Here is a 19,858-nt window from a genome sequence, read left to right on the forward strand (position 1 = left end):
GAGGAAGTGAGCTCCCCGTCACAGGAGGGATGGGAGTAGAGGCCAAATCTGCACTTGGTGGAGGCCGTTACCTCCACTAACAAAATCTGACAGTCACTGCATACTTAACAGACGCCTACCACTGGGCTGAGAAATCTGCACTTATTATTTGATGTTTTGCACGGACCCCGCAGGGTCAGTATGAGCTCACCGTGTCAGCTGCTATGGTCTCACTCAATCCTCACAAAGCAGCTCTCCGCGGTAGGGGCTGGTGCCACTTTAATTCCCAATTCCCATTTTACAGATGAGGAAACTGAGGCAGAGAGAGGAGGTCACTCAGCTGGTACCTGGTAGAACCCTCACACGGGTGGTGTGAATTCAGATCCACGTTCTTGTGGTTATAAACTCAGCGTGTGACCTTGGCTGTCCTGGCTCTGCCTCTGGCCCTAATTTTCCCATCTGCACCACAACATCCCCCAGCTGACAGCCAGCACTAACGGCCAGCCCTGTGGGTGCGCCATCTCGGCTGCTCTGGCCCAGCGGGGCTCTGCTGACTGCGGCCCCAGCAACATCACGTGGGGCAGAAGAACCACGCAGCGGGGCCCAGGCAACCCAGACGATGACATGGATTTATTTTAAGCTGTTTGTTTTATAGCACTAGGTAAATAAAACGGCATTCAGCAACAAACATGTGTTGAGTGCCTACTGTGTACGAGGCTCTGTACCAGACACTAGAAGCAGCTCAGCGTTTGTTCCTGGCTTTGCAGCCTGCCAGGAGCCTTTAACGTCCCCCCGCGGTCTGAGCCCGGCCTGGGCAGGGGCCGGCAGCCCCCGGGACTGTCTCTCCAGAGGTGGCGTCAGCAGCGAAGACGATGCTCTCGTAGCTGGGTGGAGGCGGGGAGGGCCGGGTCCCCCGCAGGCCTTCCTCCCCGGGGTATGGCGGCGTCGGGGGCCCCCCAGCCAGCAAGCAGTGCACGGCCTCCTCGTAAGTGGGAATGGCCACCAGCTCTGGGGTCCTACAGGGACAGGAGGAGAGAGGCTGTCAGCAGGGGCGAGGGCAACAGCCTGCTGCATGCCGGGGAGGGAGTGAGGAAGGCTGGGGCGGGGCGGGCTCCCGGTGCCCCAGGACACAGGTGAAGCGGCCAGCAGGCCCTGCCGCCCTCCACTCTCCCGCTCCACCCGCCCTGCTGCATCGAGTCAGGGCCCAGTGCTGACCACACCTCCCCATGCTCCTCAGCTCTCTCTGCAGGGCAAGTCCCTCCCACCTCCCTCACCCCTCCCTGCTGGTCAGTCCCCACCTGTCCTTGGAGACTCCTCTGGGAAGCCCTTCTGACTGGTCCCTCCCCTGGCAAAGCTCCCACTCCCCGCTCTGGGCCCCACAGTGCTCTCCTCTGTGACCACCCTGACCCCGTCTGGCTGTCCCTAGGGCAGAGACTGACTCTGAGTGTCTGGGCGCGGAGGGCAGGTGCTTGGGGAATGTTTGTTGAAAGGCTGAGTGATGGTCCATGGGCAGAAAGACTCCCGCTTCCTGTAATATCCCTTACAAGATCTGGAGTTGTGGATGCTCAGGGCAGGATGGGAGACCTCAGCGCTCCTGCCCATCTGGACACTTGAGGCCCTGATATGGTGAGTTGGCCAAGCAAGCACCTCTGCTATACCTCCAGAGATGGAGAGCTCACTACCTACCAGGTCAACCACTTCTATCTCTGGACAGCTTAGCTTTCCCGTGACTTGCCCCCGCCTCCCTCAGATGCACCACCCTGCAGGGATCGGAGGCAGGACCAGGTCCTCTGGGGCCCCCCTGACCAGGTCACCCACATTCCAGCCACACCAAGGCTGATGGGAATGAGACTGGCACTCCGTCTTCTCAGGGCCCTGGGAGGTCACCTCTGGGAAGTCATTGCCCTTTCCCCTCCAGGGACCCTGGGGAGTGGGAGTGTCACTGATCCTAGGTCGGGGCTGTTTCTGCGGGGATGATACTGCCAAATACAGGGGCCGACTAGGTGATCTCGAAGGTCACTTCCCACACCAAGTGGCTCGAGGGCTGGTTATGAGCCTGGGCACTGGCTGGTTCAACTCCCTGCTCTGCCACATTCCTGGTGGGAGACCATGGTCGATAACCCCACTGCTCTGGGCCTCAGTTTCCCCATCTGTAAAATGGGGACAGTAACGGCACCGCCTCACTGGACTGTGAAGACTAAATGAGATAATGGGGGGGGCACTCAGCACACGCTCCATAAATGGGGGCCCGTAACAAAATCTCGAAGGGCTCCGTAAGGAAGGGGCGTGGGAAACGAGACTCATCACGGTCTCGGCACGGCAAGCCCCACGCAGGCTCAGAGAGGCGGTCAGCCGCCCAGGGTCACCTGTCTGGAGCTGGCGGGAAGCAGTCCAATCCGTCCAGTGCGCCCGCCTGTCCAGACGGGGGAGGCGGCCCCGGAGGACAGAGGAGGAAGCGGAGGGGACTTCATCCCAGGGGCTGGCGGAGGGGCTGTGCCAGGAACCTGCTGCCCCTCCATGAACACCATCGCCCGCCAGGACAGGACCCTTCTCTGGGCGACGTGCCTTCTCAGCCCGAGCCCACCGCAGGCCTCAGAGCGGCCTGCTGGGAGGCAGGCTGGCTGCCCCAGTCACAGGCAGGGTCACAGAGCAGCTGGGGGAGCCTGTGCGCCAGTCTGGTGGAGGTGCCAACCAGGAGCCAAACCTGGGGCTCCCCGTCCAGTGCTCTCGCAAACTCCTCTCACAGGCCCTCCTCCTCTGGAAGGCAGCCCAGGAGCCCCGCAGCTGAGGAAGCCGCTAAGGGGCCTCAGCCTCCTCTGAGCTCCCAGCATCCTTTGCAGGGGAGGGCAGGCAAAGAATATTGCTCCTGGAGGCAGGCAAGCCAAGTTCTGTTGCTGTGTGACCTAGACCATGTCTGCACCCTCTCTGAGCCTCTTTCTCCTCATGTGTAAATGGGGATAACAATTCCCACTTTATAGATTCAGGGGAGGGGAAAATGGAAAAAACTTTGACAACACTCAGAAAACTGTGGGTAATAAGGCTTCTAGAGTCCACATCTCCCGCCCTGGTCGCCTCCCAGCCACACCCCCACCACACCCCACTTCCTCAAGCCCTAGAGACATGACACAGGCTTTGGGTACGGCTGGGGCCACCCCAGCAGGCGACAGCTGGCAGCAGGGCACAGGTGAGCTCAGCCCGCAGCAGGAAGTTTGCTTAGAGGGCAGACGTGGAGTGGCCCTCACGCTGCCTGCTGTCACCTTAGTCACCAGCTGGGCCCACCCGGCCCCAGGTCTCCACGGTCCTGGTCCAGGAAGCTGGGGCCTTGGGGAACACGAGGCCCGCGCAGGGCGGCCCCATGGCCCTCTTTAGGGGAGGCTCCACTCACTGTGTATTCTGGATACAGCACCCTGCAGTCGTAGGGGGCAGGCCTGCCACTATGGTCCCTGGGCACAGGAAACTCTGGAGCTGGTTGGGGGAGGAGACCTGGGCCTGGCACTGGCTCGTCCACCCTCCAGCTGAGTCAGGCACACACAGTAGGGAAAAGGGGAGGAGGGGGGTGAATGCTATCTACCCACCAGGAAAGCTCTCTAACCTTATTTCATGTTCCTGACCACCTGGGGGGCTCTCAGCCATCATGCAGACGAGTGAGGGTCACATATCAACCAAGTGGCAAAGCCCCAGCTGTCCGATTGCAAAGCTCAAGGCACCCCGCCTGTCACAGCTCCCCACCCCAGCCACCTGATGGCTCCACACCTCAGCGCTCCCATCTGTGAAATGGGCCTCGTCCTCACCCTTACCTCACGAGCAGTTAGTGGGCACGAGAGTGTGTTGTAAGCTGTAATGCACAGCAGTAGCAGCGACAGCTAATGTGTGCACGAACTTCACAGTGTGCCCATCTCTCCATCTGTCACCTCATCTGAGCCTCGCAGCAGTTCCAGGCTGAACTGTCAGCCCCAGCTGACAGGTGAGGAATTAGACACAGCTCAGAGAGTCTAAGTAACGTGCTCCACGACACACAGCTTATAAACGAAAGAGCAGAGACTGAACCCCTCGTGTCTGAACAGGCCCACGCTTTTTCCGCTGTACTCACTGAGGGTGGGCGCCCTGCGGGGCCTCCCGTCCAGCCACCTCATTTAGGGGCTCACACTCAAGAAGGGAGCCCCCAGAGGGCAGGGGTTTTGTCTGTTTTATCCAGTGTTGCATTGTCAGTGTCCTGCACAGGACCCAGCACACAGTAGATGCTCAATAAATACTGGATAAATGTAAGAAAGAATAAATAGATGGGGACACTGTGGCCCCAAGAGGGGAAGGGACCTGCCCAAGCCATCAGCCTAGGAGGCCTTTGTCTCTGACATGAATTTACCCACAGCCAGGCACCCCCAGAGAGTGAGGGGCCCAGGGGGCAGGGAACAGCAGAGTGGCCTCCCTCGGGACCAGATGCTGGGCTCACAGGCAGCAGGGCTGGGCTGGGTCTGTCCCGGGGACAAAACAGAGCCATCAGCAGAAGCAGCCTCCCTGACACCCAGCCCCCCCAATTCTCAATCTAAGCCTTGGGTTTCTGAGCCTGATGGCCCAGGAGCTCCCTGCAGCCTCCTGGGTGGGCTTCCTCCCTGGCCCAGCTGGAATGAAGGCCAAGCGGCCCCACCTGACAGATGCAGCTGTGGCCTGGACCCTGTTGGGTCAACATGGCCGTGTGTACCGACAACACCCACCACTACACTCAGGCCAGGCTGGGCGGGGCAGGACGGGTTCCATCCAGGGTGCCCTGAGGCCTGGCCCGTTTCCAACTGACCACTAACTCGCTGTGCGACCAAGTAGATCATGGGTCTCTCTGAGACCGAGGCTTCTCGTCTGAGAAGTGAAGGGCTTGGCTGGCGAGTCCCCAAGGCCCTGCCCTCCCTCTAACGGCCAGATGAAACCGAGGCCTGACTATTGGACTAAGCGGCCTCTGTTGACTACTCTATTGCCTCAGACCTCTGGGAGTCACAGGCCAGAAGCAGTAATAATCTGTGACATTCTTTAACTCAGAATGCATTCTGAATCCCTATCAAAATTCCAATGGTATTTTTCACAGAAATAGAACAAACAATCCTAAAATTTATATGGAATCACAAAAGACCCCCAAATAGCCAAAGCAATCCTGAAAAAGAACAAGGCTGGAGGCATCACACGCTCTGATTTCAGACTATACTACAAAGCTCTAGTAATCAAAACAGACACACGGATCGATGGAACAGAACAGAGAGCCCAGAAATAAACCCACACATATATGGTCAATTAATTTATGACAAAGGAGCCAAGAATATACAATGGGGAAGTGATAGTCTCTTTAATAAATGGCACTGGGACAACTGGACAGCCACATGCAAAAGGAGGAAAATGGACCCCTATCTTACACCATACACAAAAATCAACTCAAAGTGGATTAAAGACTTGATGTAAGACCTGAAACCATAGAATTCCTAGAAGAAAACATAGACAGTAAGCTCCTTGACATAGGTCTTGGCAATGATTTTTTGGATCTGATACCAAAAGCAAAAGCAACAAAAGCAAAAATAAACAAGTGGGACTACATCAAACTAAAAAGCTTCTGCACAGCAAAGGAAACCATCAACACAATGAAAAGACAACCTGCTGAGTGGGAGAAAATATTTGCATATCACATATCAGATAAGGAGTTAATATCCAAAATATATCAAGAACTTGTATGACTCAATAGCAGAAAAACAAACAATCCAATTAAAAAATGGGCAGATGAGCTGAACAGACCTTTTTCCAAAGGAGACATACAGACAGCCAACAAGTACATGAAAAGATGCTCAACATCACTAATCATCAGGAAATGCAAACCAAAATCACAATCACCGCATCTCTGTTAGAATGGCTAATATCTAAAAGACAAGAAATAACAAGAGTTGATGAGGATGTGGAGAAAAGGGAACCCTTGTGCCCTGTTGGTGGGAATGTAAATTGGTGAGGCCACAATGGAAAGCAGTATGGAGGTTCCTCAAAAAATTAAAAATAGAACTATATGATCCAGCAAATTCCACTTCTGGGTACTTATGTGAAGAAAACGAAAACGCTAATTCAAAACGATATCTGCACCCCATGTTCATTGCAGCATTATTTACAATAGCCAAGATATTAAAACAACCTAAGTGTCCATCGATGGATGAGTGGATAAAGAAGATGTGGTATATATACACAACGGAATACTATTCAGCCATAAAAAAGAATGAAATCTTGCCATTTACAATAGCATGGATGGACCTCAAGGGCCATATGCTAGAGAAACACAAATATCCTATATCTCCCTCATATGTGGAATCTAAAAAAACAAAAACAAAAAACCAAGCCCATAGATACAAAGAACAAATGGGTGGTTGCAAGAGGTGGGGGTTGGGGTTGAAGAAACAGGTGAACTGTTTGTGTTGATTTTAGTTTAAACGAATTGAATTTTTAAAAACGCATTCTGCTCCATTCCTTAACTCAGAATACATTTTTCCCTCCATCGGGGGGAGGAAGGGTGTCCAGGTCCCCGGCCAGCTCATGGGTGTCTGGTTGAGCCGCTAATGCATCCAAACCCAGTGCCTTGCAAGTGGTGTGGGCAGAAGACGCCAGCTCCCCAGCCCAGGCCCTGCCACTTCCTAGCTGTATAACCCTCACCTTCTTCCTCTGTAGGTGGCAGCAGTAACTCTTACCTTGCAGGCGGACAGGACAGAGAAGCTGTATGCAGGCCCCCGATAGGCAGGCACGCCCGACACTTGCTTGCATGAACGAGTACATAATGAGTGCACGCATAATGCACACGTTCTCAACAGGGCAAAAACTGTCTTTGGTATCTACTGATGATACAAAGCACAGATATGCACACAGAACATAAACAGATATGCAGTCTATCTGCATATCTAATTTCTTGGGGTGGATTAAGAAAAAAATACCCAAAAAGGCTCCTTAGAGGGAGGGAGAAAGAAAAAACGGTTGAGAAATACTGTCTTCATGCAAGATTGTGTCTCCGCCCCTATCCCACCCCTGGGCCTTTGCACATGCTCCTCTGCCTGCCTAAACCGCCTCTTGCCACCCGAGTCACTTGAGGGAAAGCCGACATTTACTGCGCACCTGCTGTGTGCTGGGCACCGGGCCAAGTTCCACACTCACATCCTCTCTTTCAATTCTCCCCGGGTCCCCTGAGCTAGGGAGTGGGTGAGGGCAGAGACTCTGGGCTCTAGGCCTGGCTCTGACATGCACTAGCTGGGTGTCCTACGGCAAGTCACTTAACATCTTGGTGCCTCAGTTTCCTCATCTATAAATGAAGTTAATAGTACCTACTTCAGAGGCTGCTGTAAGGATTAAACAAGTAAATCTATGAAAAGCACTCAGAACAGTGTCTGGCCCACGGGAAGTGCTATATTGGTGTTTGCTGTTATTGTTGTTGTTCCTATTATTCTGGTTTTATATCAGATGAGCAAGCCAAGGCTCAGTGGGGTTGCACCATCTACTTGAAGTCCCAGAGCTAGTTAGTGATAGAACCAGGAGGGGATCCCAGTGGGTCTGACTCTTGCACCTGGGCTCTTAATCCCTTTGCTACTCTGCCCCATACCATGCTGAGCTCAGTGGCCACCTCCTTGAGGAAGCCTTCCTGGATTTCTTCATGACCCACAGGACCATGTGTGCCCCTCCCTCACAGCTCTAACCACTCTGGTCTGTCAGTGTCTGCCTCTCTCAGGGGGCGTTACACTCCTCCAGGACTGTGCCAATCGACTTCCATGTCCCCAGGGGACAGGCAAGGCTGGGCCCAGAGGAGGAACCCCTTGAGAGTCTGCTGAGCAAATGCACGATGATGTAACAGTGCCCCACCTGTGGCCCCATGCTGCCCCCACCCTGCCCCACTGACCTGTAGCTCTCCTTCTCCGAGGGCTCCACAGTGAGGTGGTACAGGTCTCTGGAGAGGCGATACAGGTCCCATTGAGGCCCCCGGGTGCCAGCCTTGACGGACCACAGCAGGCCGAAGAGTAGCAGCAGGCCGCCCGCGCCACAGCAGAAGAAGCTGACCGACCTGAGCAGGGTCCCGGGGGCCTCGGGCACAGGGCGCCCAGTGGGTGGGGCCGGCTGGCCAGGCTGGGCACCTGGATCCCCTTCACTCCACCAGGCGAAGCAGAGTGTGCCGGCCACCAGAAGCACCGTGCCGCCGACCGTCATGCAGTAGCGGAGGGTGGAGGCCACTCGGCGCCCGTCACACATCTGGACACAGAGAATGAGAGAGAAGAGGAAGTGGGCCATGTGGGAGGCCTGCCGGGCCCTGGAGACCCAGGTGTTCGTCCTCCTCTGCCTGAGGCCACTCTGCAGCCTTGGAAAGGTCATTTGATGCCTCTGTGCCTCAGTTTCCTCATCTGTGAAATGGAGATGATGCTCCCAACTTGGCAGGGCTGTTTTGTGTGTCTCAAGTTCCTGGCACCACGCTGGGACCCAGCGGGAGCTCGGTAAGTGTGGCTACGGTCACTCCGGGCCTCTCTCCAGGCCTCAGAGGCCACATCTGCCCGGCGGGTATGAGACTCCCACGTGTCTACCCCAGGCCGGGAGCGTGAACACTTGCCGGGACCGCCAGGCCTGCCAGGCTCGGGGCTGGGAACGCACAGCTTCGCTTCAGCCTGGTCACAGGCCCACGAGGCTGACGCTATCGTCGCCATTTGACAGAGAAAGACACAGAAACCCGGGGCGCGTAAAGGAACACGTGTGAAAGAGGACACTGACGGGTCTGAGGCTGAAATTCACGACAGGAAGCAAGACTTGGTGCAAAAAGATGTCCACCACGGCCTTATTTATAATGGTCCTAATTTGGAAAGAGCCCAAATGTCCCACTACAGGGAAATGGTGAGCAGACCTGGGCATAACCTCTAGGTGGACCATTAATGACTCATTTAAAAAGATCCAGCTCAGTACAAATGTTTAACAACAGGGAGGAAATGCTTGTGATATTGTACTTTTTTCAACTTAGTATACCAAATTATGCATACAGTGTTATCTCAATTAGGTAAAGAAAATGTGCACAGGAAAAAACAAACTGGGAGGGAGCCTGGCCCCAGATCTACAGACAGGACGGGGCTGAAACCCCAAAGCCAGCCTCTAGGCTAACTGTACATCCTGTTCCCTCTGCTGTAACCTCCCGTTATCTCCCCTCGAGGCTCAGCTGGGGCCGCACCCAAGAAGCCTTCGAGGGTCACACTTTACACACCAAGTCCCCTGGCCTTCCTGGACCACAGCACCTACCCGTCTGTGTTTAACTTCTCTGCTTGTCCTCCCAGCAGCCTCCGAGCTCCCCGAGGTCAGGGTCCACATGGGCCCTGTTCTCTGCTCTATCTCCCAGGGCCTAGCACACAGCTGCTCAACAAATATTTGTTGAAGAAATGCTCTTAAATAGGGAAAAGTGTTACTGGGCAAATGCATGTGGCGTGAAAAGTGTCCCTCACAGCTGGGTGGGGCTGGCGAGGGGAGGGAGCGCAGGACTCCCACTGCTCAGCACCCAGCCACGGAGGACCCAGACAGGGAGCACCTAGTCACAGAGCAGAGGCCGGCTGTGGTCTCCACTCCACAGCGCACCAGCTGGTTGCTTTAGGAGTGGACCCCAATCTTTCTGAGCCCCCAGACCACCAGAAGCATATAGAAAAAAAATGCCATTTGTAAATTACCTGCAGTTCCCTTCTGTGAATCTGTCTTTGGGGCAAAGGTCTCATGTCTCCAGCTCAAGGCATTTTCATGGGGGGAAAAAAAGAACCTGACTCCTCCCTACCCAAAGTCAGATGGCTGGGAGAAGCTGTCAAGAGGAAAAGCTGGAGAAACCAGCTTGGAAAAAAACCCCACAAGCAAATCAATCCCAGTAACCCCTAGCCTGCCTACTATGGCACTTGACAGTTGCCCTTCACACCCAGCTTCTCATCTGACTCCCATCACGGAGGCAGGCAGTCAGGGCAAGAAAAGAAAGTCCTGTTTTGCAAATGAGGAGACAGAGCCCAGAAAGGGTAAGGACTCTGCCCAAAGCCAGATACAGCAGGGCTTCTCAACACCAGAAGAACTCACTCCTGCATTAAGATAACTGACGAGGCTTTTTAATTTCTAGAAAAGCAATAGTTGCTCATGGCGGGAAAACGAGAAAACCACAGAAGAGAATAAAAATGCAAAACACCAATCATCAGTAATCCTGCCCCTCGGAGATGAGCACAATCCCCGTGGATGTTTCCTTTCCACTGCTCCCTTGGCCTGCATACACAATGATGGCGGCGGCAGATGTGTGCCAGGCATTTACACGGGCTGGGCACCACACCAAGCGCTTTACAGGTGTCCCCTCACTGAATCCTCACAACAGCATTACGTCCAAGGATACTGGGGCTCCGAAGGTGACAGCTTGTCCAAAGTCAGGGCGGAATTTGAACCCAGGACTAGTCTGACTCAAATCCCTGTATGTGTGCACAGCTAGATCTCTCTATATTTCTTAGTATATGAAGTTGAGATCATGCTGTGAAGAGATGGATTTGTAAGTCTTTGGCACAGGCACTGCCCTCCTTCCTGCTTCAGCTCCCCCCGGCCTCAGACAAGGCCCTGCAATCGTGTGGGGGTCATCTCCTTCTGAGCGGGTCTCCCTCCTTCCATGTGGCTCCCCCGTGGGCAGGCAGAACACATGCTACCCTGCCCTCCCTGGGAGGGGCGCGTGTCCAAGTCCACTGAGGAACGACAGCCTCTCTGTTATGTGGTGGTTTTCTTTATCGTTATAGATCAGGGCTTGGATGGACTATCAGCAGGGTGTCCTGGCCTAAGACCCCCCTGCCTTGTTTCAGAGAGGTGGTCTTCAGGCAGTTTACTCACCTCGCACACACATGGACCCTGCACCCTGATGGAAGAAGAAGAAAGGGCTCCCTGCCCTAGAGGGCAGGACCCCAGCCCCGGAGCAGGGAGGACGCTTCTCCAGTCCTAGAGAAGTCCCAGTCCCAGTCCTGGCGCTCAGTCGGGGCCTGCCAGGCAGGCCCAGCTCCCTCGTACCCCCACACACCCCCAAACTCCGCCACCTGGGGCCTCTACACCTGTTGCTCCTTCCGCCTCCGGAGCCCTCTGTGCCCATTCAGGGCCCTCATTTCACAGCACCCCCCAGCCCAAACACCACCTCCTCCCAGAAGCCTTTCTGCGGCTGCCCCCACCTCCCACCAGCCAGAGGAGGCCTTTCCCTGCATCAGATTTATTGCTCCCTCTGACCACGGTCATTCTATCCCTCAGCTCTGTGACCCTGCTCAGGCTGCCCAACATCTCTGAGCTCAAATTCCTGCCTCCCAGGGAGGAGCAAGCGGTGAAGATGAGATGGCAAGACGGCCAGCTGCACAGGAAGCACGGTGACACAGAGCAGGACAGAGGATGGACCCCGGCTCCGACACAGGGCAAGTGACCCCGCTCCTCCACGCCTCGGCTCCCTCCTCTGTGCTCTGCGCACAACATCTTATTGTCCCTGCTCCCAGCAGGGGAACTTCAGGTGCCAGTTTCTGTAAAGAACTAAACCGCCAGGACAAGAAGTGGTCCAGACCATCCCCAGGTAACTGCTGGGTCCCCTGAGGCCCTGAGCGCCGTGGCCCAAGGCCACCCAGCGAGTTAGAACGCAGGAGGAGATCGGGGTATCCAGACTCTGCCCCCGAAGCCACCGCGGTCGAGGTGAAGGGACGGGGTCCGCGCGGGGTCGGCGTTAGGAGGAGCCGAGGCGCTCCCGAAGGAGGGACGGAGGAGCTTGTACCCACCTCGGGCGCGGCCGTCGCGCGGAGGCGGTCAGGCGCGGTCCCGGCGCGGGGAGCCGGGCGCGGGTACGGGCATGGTGGCTGCGGGGCGGAGGGCGGCGAGCCGCGGGGCTGCAGGGGGCGCCCGGCCCGGCCCCGCTCCGCGGCCCGCGCTCGCGCTCACGTCGGACTCCGGGGATCCACGAGGGGATCCCTCGCCTGCCCGCGACCCGCCCGCCCCCGACTCCCGGGGTGGCACCCCCGCCCCCGGCCCGGGCGTGGCCCACTGCGGCCGGGTCCCCTGGGCTCGGCTCGGGCGGGGGGCCGGCCGCCCCGACTCTCCCGGGGTCCGCGTCCTCGCGGCCGGCGGAGACTGCGGGTGGCTCGGCTCCGGGCGGCTCCAGGTGCCGCGCCTCCGCCCCGCGGCCCCGCCCGACCTTAAAGCGGCCGCGCGCCCGGGGCCGGGGGGGCTGGGGAGGCCGGCGGGGGCGGCGAGCCGCTGTGCCGGACACCGCCCTGGCACCGTCGGGAACCCGCTGGCCTTGGGGCCGGGCTTGGGAACCGAGACCAGCTCCTCCGAGAGCCACCAACGCTCGGTCAGAGAGGGAGTCCTGAGGCCAGGGCCCCTCGCACCCGTTTCACAGGAGGGGAAACTGAGGCCCAGACAGGGAGCGTCCTTTGCCCTGGTGTCTTGACCTCATGCTCCGTGGACGTGACGCTTTTTCTCTTCTCAGTCTGAGAGCAAGCCCTCCCGGCCCTCCAGGACCTGACATCCTGAGGAGGAAGCATTCTCAGACATAATGGCCGGCTTTTAAGCGCTTCGCCTAGGCCAGACCCGGAGGTCGCTGCCCCAGCCGGGGAGAGGCCTCGAGAGCGGGGCTGGAGAGCAGCGCCTCCCACCTAAGGAGTGACCTCACTTCTCGAACCTTCTTCCCGCTGCGTGGAAGGAGGGCTGATGGTCCCAGCCCACAGGTCTGCAGGATTGCACGAGTCAAGCACGGCAGAGGAAGTGCTCCTTACTTGACACATGGGGGCTCAAAGCAGTTTTTGTGGACGGGGGAATTGGGCCCCTGGAGGAAGCGTCCCCTGTGTGGGTGTGAATCCCTCCACGGGAGGACGCCTGAGTTGCCTTAGGTGAGAAGGGGCAGTGGCATCCAGGCTGAAGGGTCAGCTTGAGCAAAGGCTGGACAGAATCACAGCCTGGGTAACCTTGACACATTCATGCGGGTCAAAGGGAACCAGTTCCGGACCAGCCAGGCCCTGGGTTTGTTTCTGTCTTTTCCTGCTCCAACAAGTCAGGCACTGGGGCCAGGTTTCCCTCAGCCGTGCCAAGGAGTTCCCGTCAAGCCTAGTGGGTGGTGACCGACTCTCCTCCCTACCAGGGACACCTGTCAGAGCAGCCTGTCCCACGGGGATCTGAAGCTCAGAGAGGGGCAGCCACTGTCTCAGACCCCCAGGGCGGGTCAGCGACAGAGCCCAGGCCCCTGATTCCCGAACTCCTTGTCTCCGAGGAAATATTCCACCCAAGAGCATTCGTGTTCTCTGAGCACAAACTCCTCTCACTAGTGACGTCCTGTTACATGTTATCTCTTCATCCTCACTGTGTGTGTGGTCTGCATAAGTGATCCCATTTCACAGACAGGAAACTGAGGCTCAGGGAGGGGCAAAAGCCCATGCAATACTCCAAAGCTCAGGGGTCGCCACGCTGAGACAGGGACCAGGCAGAGCTTTGCTCTGCTCAGTCTGGAGGTGGGGACCTCTGGATGCCACTGTGGGCTTGCTCAGAGGAGGTATGAGTGGGAAGCTGGAGGCGGTGAAGCTGTCAGCCCCACTTGTTTCTGCAGAGTCATCCATGTGGGTCGTGGGCACCTCACTGATGAAGACACACCCCCCTCTCCCTGCCCCTAGGCCCAGGGGTAAGTCACAGGTCAGGGAAGTTGAGATCCAGGCCTGGGCACACCCATGACCCTGCTTAAACCCGAGTCCCCTGGCCCAGGCTGGACACTCAGGCCCTGGTGTTGGACAGGTTGTGACCTCTGTCCTGACTCAGCCACTTCCAGGCTGGAAGACTCTGGCCATATGCTTCTCTTTACGCTGCTGCTTCCTTAGCTATAAAATGGAGACAATGGCACCTTCTTCCCAAGGGAGCTGTGAGGGCTTAATAGTTACTTAATAAGGCCTTATCCGTGAGGAGCTGGCCTGAGCGCACATTTCACAGTGGCTCTATGGGTGAATCTCCACGCCCTTGTGACCAGGTCCCCGTCCCCTCCCGGCTCATTGTCTGCACTCCCTCCATGCTGCTCCTGAACTCGCTGTCCACTGTGCCCCCAGCAAAGGCCCCCTTTCTCACCAGCTTCACCTGGTGAGCTCAGATACTTCCCTTTAGACTGGGGTCACAGGTCACTTTCTCTGGGTGACTTTGGGTGCACCCCAAAGCCAAATTGCTTGGTCCCTCTTTCCGGCTTCCACAGGACTTGACAGATCCATCCATCATAGCCCTGAGCACATTCACAAAAATAAAACTATGTGCCTCCCGGCTTCTTCTATAATAAAAAGAAATATCTGGATATTGCAGGAAATTTAGAAAATATCAATAAGTTAAAAGAAATCGGAATACACCCCTTCACAGATAAAGAACAATCACCCCTGTGAAGGAAGAAAAACATTTCCCTAAATGCAGCCCCGTCTGCACAGGCTCTGCCCACCCTCCACCCCACCCTCTCAGACGGGTGATGCTGGGGCCCACGGCCATATCTGGAGAAGCAAGGAGACATAAGCATGGGAATCAGGTGGGCCTCTTCAGGTTGTTATGAGGATGAAGTGAGCTATTATATGATGGGCTTAGCAACCGTGCTTGGCTCCTAGTAAGTGCTTAGTCACATTGGCTATTATTATTGTAATTATTATTTTATCTGTAAGTAGAAGAGAAGCACTGAGAGAATCCATGATCTTCTTGGAAGAGCATCCTCCCTCCACCCCTCGCATCCTGGCTCCCAGACAGGTCCGGCATCCTTCTCCAGGACACCACCTGGAGACAACCACTGTAACATTTTGATATAACTCTTTCCCAAAGTGTACACTTTACAAAAATCTGATCATGCATTGCATACCATTTCTAAGAGGCTTTTATTTTCATTTAACGCAAGCCATCATGAACGTCTTTACGTATCTCGCTGCATTCTAATCGTTTGCTGACATATCTGGCTCCCATGTTGACAGTACGGACGTCTCGTGCCCTGCCCCACCGCCCCACCCGCATGTCATCTCAGAGCTGGCGCACAGCAGGCCCACCATGCATATTTGTCATGAGTAGCGTGGGATGTGAGATGGTGGGCTGTTCTGTCCCCTGCCTAGGACCACAGTGCATTTACACAGGGAGGGAAGAAGGCTCATGGGGGAGGGGGACATCTCCAAATCTGCCAGCAATGCAGCCGAGGCCCGTCAAGGTCAAGGAGTGGGAATATCTTTAAAGGAAGATCTCTGAGCACATTCCTTAATGCCAAATAGCAACACCGTTCTGCGGTTTGGCTGTATGGAAGAGGGGGTTTAGGGCAATGTTCTCAACCGGGAACGATTTTACCCTCTCCCCCTCCCCCGAGGACATTTGGCAATGTATGGAGACATTTTTGGTTGTCACAACTGTGGTGGGTGAGGGGCTCTAGTTTATAGAGGCCAGGGATGTGCTAAACATCCCACAATGCACAGGACAGCCCCCACAGCAAAGAATGATCCGGTCCCGGGTGTCGGGTGCCGAGGCTGAGAAGCCCTGGTTTGGCTGTCTTAGTCAGGCTTCGGAGACTTGTGGTTCAGAGGATGTCAGACCGTGTTCCAGAGACAGGAGGGAAAATAAATAAATACACTATTTAATATAAAGAAATATAAGGGAAAATAAACCTGAGATTCTAGAAATTCAGCCCTGTTTTCCCATAAGTCATAGAGAAGTGTCAGGAATTCTAACATGTAACTTCTGAACCAAACTTACCAGAATGTCCCTTGTACATAAGGAGCAGAAAGGGTGGTGTCGGCAGGGACCCTGACCCCACTCCCAGCCAGTGGGAGCAGGTGCCTTTTTTGTCAGTTTTTGATACTCGGGTCCTGTGTTTTCTTTGTGGGGGGGGACCCTAGGGGTAGGGGAGGGGTGGAGAAAAGGTTTGAAAACCCCTAATCTGCTTTGATCTCTCTTTTATGGGCCCGGGAAAGGAAAGTGAGTTGCCTAAAGTCACACAGCTAATCTGAATTGTAACAGGGATCCAGACCCAAACTCCTGATGTCCAGAGCCTTTTTACCACTATGTAGAATCATCGATGCCTCGGGCCAGGAGTCAGGCACCTGGGGGGTTGGGGTGAGTTGGCAAACTCTGTCCCCTAGCCCAAATCTGGCTCACTGCCTGTTTTTATATGGCCTACGAACCGAGAATGGTTTTTACATTTTTTAATGGTTGAAGAAAATCAAAAGGAGAATAATATTTCATGATACATGAAAATTTTATGAAATTCAAATTTTAGTGTCCATAAATAAAGTTGTATTGGAACACAGCCAAGCTCATTCTTCACATATTACTTTTGTGCTACAATGTTAGAATTAAGTAGTTGTGACAGAAACCATAGGGCCCCTAAAGCCTAAAATATTTACTATCTGGACTTTTACAGAAAATGTTCGCCAGCCCCTGCCCTAGCCTCTGGCGCAGCCCTGTCACTAATGTGCTGTGCAACCCTGGGCAAGAGGCCACACCTCTCTGGGCCTCCTCACTTGTAAAATGGGGATAAAACTTCTCTCCGCAGATGGGTGCTCTCTTAGTTTTATATTTTTGCATAACAAATTACCAAATTACTTAGCAGTTTAAAATAACACCTGTTTACTATCTCACAGTTCTGTAGGTCACAGGTGCAGGTGGGTTCAACTGAGTTCCCTGCTTAGGGTGTCACAAGGCTGAAGTCAGGTCAAGGGGCGGGCTGGGCTGGGCTCCCATCTGCAGGCTCTGGGGAAGAATCCAGCTTCCAGGCTCGTTAGAGTTGTTGGCAGAATTCCATTCCTTGTGATTATAGGACTGAGGCCGGTTTTCTTTCTGGTCGTCAGCCAGGGTCTGCTCTCAGGTCCTGCCCTGTGGTCCCCGCATTCCAGCAATGGAGAGCCTCCCTCACTCAGATCTGCTCAGGCTCTGCATCTCTCCAACTGCCTTTTCTGCTACTGGCAGAGAAAAGCTCTGCTTTTAAAGGGCTCCTGGGGTTAGGTTAGGCCCACCTGTCTTATCTTAAGGGCAGCTGGTTTGTAACCTTAAGTTTGTCTACAAAATTCCTCTTGCCATGTAACCAGAGAACAAAGGTCATGAGGGTCATCTGAGAATTCTGCCCGCCACAGGTGCTGTGCCAATGGAGACAGAGTATGTGTGTTGTAAACACTTTCGTTACAGGATCACGCCCTCTGTGCCAGGCGCCACGCTGGACACAGAGGGCAGGACCCATGGAGAGACAGTGTTCACAAAGAATTCAGGAACAAGCTGGACTGTGACAAGAGCTTGCCTCTGAATGCCCCTTCTTGGGGACACTACAGAGAATACCTCAAGATTTCTAGGTGGACCAATAGGGAGGCTTCGCAGAGGTGACATCTGAACTGGGTTGAGATACGGAGAGGATTTCAACAAAGGAAGGGCTGGGACTGGGGGTAAGGAAGGACCATCGCTCAAGGCACGACGTTGATGACCAAAGGTTACATAATTCTTATGTTGATGACAGACATATTTTGAAGCTTTTGTATAAATTAGGCTGTTAAGGATTATCAACAGACTAAAAGTCAGCATCTGTTGACTATCTACCAAGTGCCAGACACTATGCTAGGTACATTGTATATTCAGGTCATTTAATCCTCAAAGAGTATGGTAGGAATTTTTTTATAGCTTTTGTAAGATATAATTCACATACCATAAAACTCACCCATTTAAAGTGCACAATTCAGTGGCTTTTAGTACATTCACAGAGTTCTGCATCCTTCACCATAATCAATTTTAGAACATTTTTATTACCCCAAAAAGAAGCCCCATACCCCTTAACCATCACACTCTAATTCCTCCATCCCCCAACCCTCAGCAACCACAAATCTGCTTCCTGTTTCTGTGGATTTGCCTATTCTGGACATTTCATATAAATGGAAACATATAACACGTGGTCTTTGGTGTCTGGCTTCTTTCACTTTAGCATAATGTTTCCAAGGTTTGTCCATATTGTAACATGTATCAGTACTTCATTCTTTTTTATTGCCAAATAATATTTCATTGCATGGATATACCACATTTTTTTAGCTATCCATCGGTTGATGCACATTTGAGTTGTTTCTGCTTTTTGGCTGTTATGAATACTGCTGCTGTGAACATTCATGTACAAGTTTTTGTGTGGACGTATGTTATTATTTCCCTTGGGTGTATAACCCAGGAGCGGACTTGCTGGATCATGTGGTAACTCTATATTTAACCGATAGAGGATAAGGTAGGAATTTTTATCTGCACTTTAGCACTGGGGAAATTGAGGCTCAGAGCAGTTAAAAGAGCCACCCAAGATCAGAGAACAGAGCATGTTTAAACTCAGGGCCATCCGACACCAAAGCCCTCCACCTCTTGCCTCTGGATGTGTATATAACGCAGTATAGGGAGTACAGAGCTGTCTTCTAACCATTTCCCTCTTAAAATATTCATTTCTTGAGAGCAGGGATCTTTATTTCATCTGATATATCCCCAAAATTCTAGTGCCTAGAAGAGGCGTGACACTTAGTAGGTGCTCAATAAATACTGTTAAATTAAAGGGAGAATGCCTCAGTATGGATGATGTGAAGGTGGGTGAGTGAGGTTATGGGAAATTCCGAGATTTCTGTTGGGTCCAGAGTTGCACCAGACTTGGGGCCAGGCTGAATTTTTCAGACTCTTGGCGCTGGCTCCAGCCACCCTGCAAGGGATGTGCTCTTCCTCTGCAGCCAACCTTGAAAGGCCCGCCGCCCATAGTCTCTAGTGGGCTGACGGGTTCCTGGAATTCTATGCCTGGGAGACAGTCTATTCATGGAAAGGCAAGGAGCTGCCTTCTCTGAGTTCATGTTCTAAAAAAGGAAACTGCTATCTGTGGGTAAGAAAAGGATTAGAACCGCAAGGCCTCGGCTTCCTTGGAAGGCGTTTTCTGCCCAAGTGAGGTGGCCCTGGGCTATTCTGGGGCCTCTGTTTTGGGAGGGCTGGTACTGGGCCGACTGCCCCGGAGCTGGAGAGATGCATGCCGGTTGGAGGAGGAAATCTCGTCTGGGAGCTGAAACAAAGGGCTGAGAGACGGGAGGGTGTGTGGATGGAGGGCTGGCGACAGCCTTGACTTCAGGGGTGACCTCTGGGAGCTCGGGCAGACACATGAAAGGGCTCCGATTCCTGCAAAGAACCAGCTGCTCCCTCTGCTTCCAGAGATCTTGAGAAAGATACAGCAAGCCCAGGGGTCAGTGTGGAAAGCTAGTCTCAATATGCGGAAAGGGGTGGAGGGAAGAGAGCCGGCCCAGCAGACAGGAGGGGCTGCTTGGGGTCCTGACTGTGACTTGTGGCCTTGGGCAAGTCTCTGCCCCCTCTCAGCCTCAGTTTCCCTATTTGTAAAAAGTTGGGGTCCTTTCAAGCTCTGGGGCTCTATTCTGGGGCTTAATTCTCTTTCTTCCCCTCCTCCCTCCTTTCCTTCTGAATTGGACTCACCAAGCCTCACCAAGCCTATCCAAGTCTAATAGAAATCCTGGACTCCGATTGTTCTAGAGCCAGTGCTTTCTTTATAGGCATGTGGAGGCTCTTTGGGAATCATACGCCTCTAACCCAGGATTTTTGAAGAGCCCGGTTTCCTGCCTCCTGTGCAATCCACTCCCGACCCCAGCCCCACTAGCCCAGCAGCTGATGTCCCATAAGAGCCTCGCACTCAGCCCCGTCAAACCAAATCACCTTTTCCCCCTGTGATGCCTGGTCTCCCATGGCCAGGGCTCAGTGGATGGCACTCACCCAAGCGTGGACACCAAGGGCAGCAAAGCCAGATTCTGGGAGAAATGCCATCACCCGCTACCCTCTCTGGGTCTGGTTTCTCAACAGTGAAGTGAGGGGCTGTACTGATGGTTTCTAAGGCTGCTGACAGGCCTGA

At 54.2% G+C, this 19,858-nt stretch overlaps 1 protein-coding gene across 1 annotated transcript; it reads right to left on the reverse strand.

The window, feature by feature from the left end:
* Nucleotides 1–594: 594 nt before the first annotated feature.
* TMEM61 (transmembrane protein 61) lies at nucleotides 595–11,808 on the reverse strand. The gene is made up of 3 exons (XM_087445775.1): nucleotides 11,751–11,808; nucleotides 7,874–8,220; nucleotides 595–995 (listed from the first exon to the last, which is right to left on the reverse strand). Exons 2-3 carry the CDS (start codon nucleotides 8,218–8,220, stop codon nucleotides 761–763), a joined length of 582 nt encoding a protein of 193 aa, XP_087301901.1. The 5' UTR covers nucleotides 11,751–11,808; the 3' UTR covers nucleotides 595–760.
* Between the last annotated feature and the right edge of the window lie 8,050 nt (nucleotides 11,809–19,858).

This window comes from Ceratotherium simum, chromosome 22, assembly GCF_057802395.1.
Source record: "Ceratotherium simum simum isolate JZ-2026a chromosome 22, ASM5780239v1, whole genome shotgun sequence".
Lineage (NCBI taxonomy): Eukaryota > Metazoa > Chordata > Mammalia > Perissodactyla > Rhinocerotidae > Ceratotherium > Ceratotherium simum.